This window comes from Camelus bactrianus, chromosome 33 (assembly GCF_048773025.1).
Source record: "Camelus bactrianus isolate YW-2024 breed Bactrian camel chromosome 33, ASM4877302v1, whole genome shotgun sequence".
NCBI classification, from domain to species: Eukaryota; Metazoa; Chordata; class Mammalia; order Artiodactyla; family Camelidae; genus Camelus; species Camelus bactrianus.
In genome coordinates, this window is record NC_133571.1 from 17,919,308 (window position 1) to 17,925,563 (window position 6,256).

Consider the following 6,256-nt stretch of genomic DNA (forward strand, 5'->3'; position numbering starts at 1 on the left):
TAAAATGCAGTGTCCTTCCTGATAACTGGTTGATGCCACTCTAACGGCTCACTTCCACCCAGAGCTATCTATTACTCAGTTACATCATTCAGACCCAAGAAGTGAGGCTCCAGGTTCCATCATATTAGTCTGGAAATAATGAGTAAAGTTTGTATCCAACACCTTTAAGTTCCCTAAATCTGTGTCTCTCTCCATTAGAAGGCCTAATAAGTTAGCCTGTGTCCTTAGAGATCTGTATGCCACCTCAGTGGACAACGTGCTTGATTCTATATGGAACTTTATTTCCTACCCAGAAATATTAAACCATTTTTTTATCATTTTGACAAGACAAAATCACCAAATTTTTTACCTCCAACATTCTTACAAAAATGATTTTCCAAACATTAACCCTTGAAAAGTTGTATGACATCGCTGTAGATAGAATTAGTTTTCTTTAAATGCAGAATTAAAAATAAACACCTTTGAAATGAAATCTTAGAAAGCATGGCTAAAGGAAAGCAGAACAAAGTGGATTCAAATTGAAGGGTCTAGATTCCAATCCCACCTCTGACACCAGATACCTGTGTGTTCCCGGGCCACCTCTGAATGTTTATGAGTCTCCAGCGTGTAAAATGTCATATGAGGGGCTGAATTAAATCATTTCTAGACCTATTTAAGAGTAAGCCTCTATGACTATGGAAACAGTTCTCATAAAACAAAGAATGATTGGAATAGTTGACTGGAGCAAGGAGTAGAGAAAATAGAATGCTTAAGAGTAAGTTAAAAACTTCCTCTAAGTATAGGAGAGCAAGCACTGGCACTTGTTTCCTTCATTGAAAAGAATAAATAAATCAAAGAAACACTGGTAAACAAAGCTTTGAAACCCCTTTCTTAGTCATTTTCAGGAGAAGATTCTTCTGCTCAAGGTTTTCTTCAGAGCAACTTTGACATCCTTGTTCCTCAGGCTATAGATTAATGGGTTTAACATGGGCACCACAGCAGTATAGAATACAGAGGACACTTTCCCCTGGTCAAGGGGTAAAATAGAAGGTGGTTTGAGATACATGAAAGCTCCTGACCCAAAGAAAAGAGATACCACAATTATGTGGGAGCTGCAGGTGCTAAAGGCTTTGGATCGGCCCTCAGTAGAACTAATACGGAGAATGCTAGAAAGAATGAAACCATAAGAGATAAAAATGGTCACGATGGGCACCCCAATGCCAATGGTCACGACAATAAAGACCACCAGCAAATTTATGTGCGAGCTGTGGCAGGACAGCTCAAGGAGGGGAATGATGTCACACATAAAGTGATTGACAAGGTTATCAGCACAAAAGGTCATAAACATTACGTTTCCCATATGGGTCACAGCCCCAAATACTCCCATCCCATAGACACCCAACAAAAGGAATAAACACACCTGAGGAGACATGGTGACCATGTACACCAGTGGCTTACAGATGGCAACATAGCGATCATATGCCATTGCTGACAGGATGTAGGATTCAGAAAACACAAAGAAACAGAAGAAAAAAAACTGAGTCACACACCCTGCGTACGAAATGATGTTCTTCTTTGAGACAAAACCCATCAGCATTTTAGGGGTCAGGGTAGTGGAGTAACTAAAATCTACGAAGGACAAGTTGAAGAGGAAAAAGTACATGGGAATATGAAGGTGAGAATTCAGTCCAATCAAGGTTATCAAGCCCAGGTTCCCCACCACAGTCACCACGTAGAAACTTAGGAACAGGAAGAAGAGGGGGATCTGGAGTTCTGGCTGGTTCGTTAAGCCTGCAAGGATGAACTCTGTCACAGAGGAGGTGTTATCTGCAGCCATTCTTTTCTAGGAGAATCTATGAGGGAAAAAGAAAAGAATCACTGAAAGAAACAGAGGCTATGTATTATGGAAGTTAATGGAAGTTATGGAGTTGAAATGGAGAAGAAAAGAAAATAAACATTTACTAAGCACTAACTACAGAATGGGCATTGTTCTAACTGCTCAGTAACATTTGACAGATGCAGACACTGGGCCTAAGTGACTTGCACAAGTCCCAGTGCTTCTAAATTGCAACAGAAGATGAACTCAAGTTGTCTGGCTCACAGAGTTTGAGCTTTCAACCACTCTGCCACAGGACGGACCAGGTCAGGCAGGCACTCACCCTCCTTCTGTTTGATGTCACAGTTCTGTGCTCTGCTGGCTCTCATCCATCTCTTTCATGGACACTCAAATGGCCCTGGTGAAAAGAGGGTGAAAGCTCAGAGCTCAGAGGCTGCTGCTTCTGTATGTCTACTTTAAGGATCAAAACCTCCAGTTTATCTTGGTTCTCTTGATGAGCAGAACATGATCTCCGATTGTGGCTTTGCCCTGGGCATCTTGTCCAGCTTTGAGAGATGAAACAGTATTCCTTTCCTAATGCCCATGGATAACAGGGAACTAAAGAGTTTTATTCTGGTTTTGAGATCTCAGTGACCTCACTGCAGAGATTCCCTCAGGATCGCTCCTCCAGAGTCCACCTTCCCCAAGGATGAAGACATGTGTGTTTACATCTTTGATAATGTTTAACATGTATTTTAATGACCTATTCCTTTATTCAAGTTACATCTTTTTAAGCACAATTAAGAGCAAAGCAATGTGGGGGAAATAATTCTTGCTATCCTATATATTGGGCACTTACTGTATACCAAACACTGTATGTGACCCAGGAACCTCATAGTGACACCAAGTATCTAAAGGAATGCACAAGTAATTTTATCTTGTTTATTCCTTAAAACAACCTTATGTATTAGACCTATTAATCTGGACTTTAAAAATGGAGGATCACACACAACTAGAAGGTTCCAGAATCTTGAGTCAAAACCTGCTCTGTCCAACTCCAAACTTCTTAGTCTTAATCACTGGGCTACATTACAATGAAATCTCTGAAGCAACATTTTTTACTTTCTAGGATCTCTGAGATTCTTTACTGATTAAAGTACTTACATAACTTTATTGCAATGCAGAAAGTGTTACAGCCAAGATAAAATTAGAGGACTGGACTTCAGAGGAGGATATTTATTATTTCAATCACGTCCAACATATACCAAGAATTGTTTGCACCTTCTTGAACCTTAAAACTAAAGTAACTTTCTCAGGTTTTACTCCATTACTTGATCATGCAATTTAAGCTTGATTATTTAAAACAAATACTTGTCAGATAACTAATAGCAACTTTTATCAAGACCTAAAAGTGGAGAACAGGCTCTGTAGCCAGTCTGTCAGATAAAGAGGGGTTGATGAAAGATTTTGAATAAGAACACTGTCTGTCAACAGGTCCCTATTGAATATACACCCTGTCTCTGAAACCTTTCTAAGAACCTAGTGATCCTTCAGTGAAAAAGAAAAAAAAAAAAAAAAAAAAAAAGGATTTCTGCCCTCATGGAGTGTTCATTCAAATGGAATAAGACAAAAAATATATGAAAGAAAGAGGTAAAACATGTAACATGAAAAGTGTGATGAAGAAAAGGAAAGCATGATTATGATACAGGAATAGAAAAGGCAAAGGTTACATACTTAAACTTTAGAGTAATCTGACATTTGAGCAATGACTTGAAAGACAGCTGAAAAACTTCTCTTGATAAGATCAGTCACTCTGATAAAACATGGCACATTCATGGCTTAATGCAGCACCTTTCCGAGGCATCACGTTTTTGTCCTGCACTTTAAATGCAATACTTTAACCCAAATTACTGGCTGTGAGGGAGAGAACTCTGATGACAGTAACTGGATAGGGAGACAAGGGACCTTGCTGAGGTTTCATAAAGTGATAAATCGCATAATGTAGGTTTACTGAAACTGACACAAAGACTAATAAAATTTTGAGTAGCAATTTGCATTCTACACTCTTTACCAGGAGCTTTTATATATTAAGGATGGCAGATTTTCTATCCACAAAATAAATTTCTATTTGGGGAAATTCAAGTCTCAGTTAGCAGATGAGTTATATATGTTTCTGGTCTGAGTTAAGGGCTGGAGTCCTCTTGGAGAAGTTAGGAAATCAAAACACAAAAGCAGAAGTCCACTTTCCTCCAGCCAAGTCCAACTGAAACACCTAAAAACCACTGTATGTTTATGAGTATGTGCACATACATCAGTAAGGACTTGCTAAGACTCAGCAGTGATGGAGTCTTATCTGTTTACACTGAGAATTGTCCACAGCCCACAGTGACTCAAATGAATCCCCATCCCTATTCTCAATCCCACTACACGTATTTAGGAAATAGAGAAAAATAATCCATTATGAAAAAAAAAAAACTAAAATAAGCACCACAAGTAAGCTCTCCTTAAGACCCAAGGGCAAAGAAGACCTTAGGGGTTCATTAAATCTTCACTTTCCTCTAGGAATTCATGATTCAACACCAGGGAAAATTCTTCTGAGATTTTTGTCTCTTCACAGATGGTTTCCATGGGAATTTTATTTCAAATGCATCAAGGTTTTATTTCAAGTGAACTAGGACTTCTCTAAAGTCATCTTCACTGTTGACTTGCTCCAGTACAAGCAGAGAGAAACATAGAAGTAAATATTCTTGATTAAGTTACTTTTGCCACAGAACTCTTTCCCAAAACTTGAATGTCTGTATAATAGATTCCTTGTCTATTTACTGCTAACACTAAAATATATAATGAAACATGGATTATAACATACTCATGTGGAAAATGTCTGTACAATACAATGTCTATGTATACGTGCCTCATACACATCCATTTAACCCTCAAATGTCTGATAGGCCTTTAAGCAACACCAGAGTGGTGCTAAGGTCAGTACCCTTCACTCCACACAAGAGAAATACAAGAATAAGCCATAATTCCAACCAAAAAAGTCAGAGAGCCTGCACAGAGAGAAGAGATGGCAGCTGAAATGTCATCATTTGATATGATTTCAGTTAGGCTCCAAGGACAGGCATAAAATTAAATCCATCCATCAGAAGTCATATGCTCTGTATTATACTTAATGTTCAATTGGTTTTTGTTTTGTTTTGTTTTTGGTGGAGGACGGAGGAGAGGTGATTATGTTTATTTATTTATTTATTTTTAATGGCGGTGCTGGGGATTGAACCCAGGATCTCGTGCATGCTAGGCATGCAGTCTACCTCTGAGCTATACCTCCCCACCTTTCAGTTGGTTTTTGATGTATATCTTTGGCATATCAAAATGTTAGGTAAAGCAATTCAAAAGAAATGGTTCCTGTCCTAAAGGGTTTTATAGCCTAATAGAGGCATCTCCTGTTCTGTCTCTTTTTCTCTTTATTCTCCTCATGTTTCAAAATTTCCAGTGTTCAGTCCTCAACCATCTAAGCCTTTTCTTCCTTAAATGATTGGTGAGTTCATCCATGACTTCAACAACATCATCTACATGGTTAGTTTTCAAATTTGTACCTTTAATTATCATCTTTCTGATACTTCCCTGTCCTGTATGTATAACCTCTCAGTTAAAATGTTCCAGCATGCTCTGTTCTTTTGTCACCCTGAACTCAACAAGTACAAAAATAAACACATCTTCTTTGTCCCCAAAACAGATTGCCCAATCGTTCCCTTTCTTTATTGAGGAATAAGTAGAGGACAGTATTAGTGGGGTATTACAAGTTCTGGTTCATTTGTGTTGGCCCTAGTTAGCATCTGTTGTCCCCTCCAAAATTATTAGTAGCAGCCTTTTTTCCCCCTTTTTCAAAAAGTTTTATTGTGTAGAATTATTACAGTTCAACTGCACATATACATTATATTGCATGTAAATACATATATATATATCTACATATATATCTATATCTATCTATATATATCTATATATCTATATCTATCTATATCTATATCTATATTTATATATGTAGCAGCCTTTCTCACTGTAAAATATATCTCAGTTAAATGGGAAACTGTGTGTGGAATCAAACCAACCTCTACAATTCCTGGCTCTGACACTCACTAGCTGTGTGGCCTTGGGAGCTTTAACCTCTTTTGCATTTCAAATAATGTATCTAAAAATGGGAATAATAATCATAAATGGTGTAGTTTCCATTATATAGAACATAGAAGATACAAAAAGCATTATGTTGTTGTAAATTATTATTGTTGTTATTGTAATTATTATTATTATTATTATTATTATTATTATTATTATTATTATTATTCACATCTGTATCTGTGGATGAAAAAGATTTTAGAAAAAGATCATTTAGATGATCTACAGGATTAGCTAACAGGGAGAAGCTGAAAGCTGGAAAATCAGTTCAGGTTTCATAAGCAGTGG

The 6,256-nt window shown here is 37.5% G+C and overlaps 1 protein-coding gene across 1 annotated transcript; it reads right to left on the reverse strand.

Moving 5' to 3' along the window:
* Positions 1–880: 880 nt before the first annotated feature.
* LOC105074151 (olfactory receptor 8B12-like) lies at positions 881–6,055 on the reverse strand. The gene is made up of 3 exons (XM_045521648.2): positions 6,036–6,055; positions 2,838–2,850; positions 881–1,822 (listed from the first exon to the last, which is right to left on the reverse strand). Exons 1-3 carry the CDS (start codon positions 6,053–6,055, stop codon positions 881–883), a joined length of 975 nt encoding a protein of 324 aa, XP_045377604.1.
* Positions 6,056–6,256: the final 201 nt, after the last annotated feature.

Excerpts from the sequence above, each read along its gene's own strand:
- LOC105074151 (XM_045521648.2), bottom strand. The coding sequence starts at position 6,055 with ATGCTTTTTGTATCTTCTAT.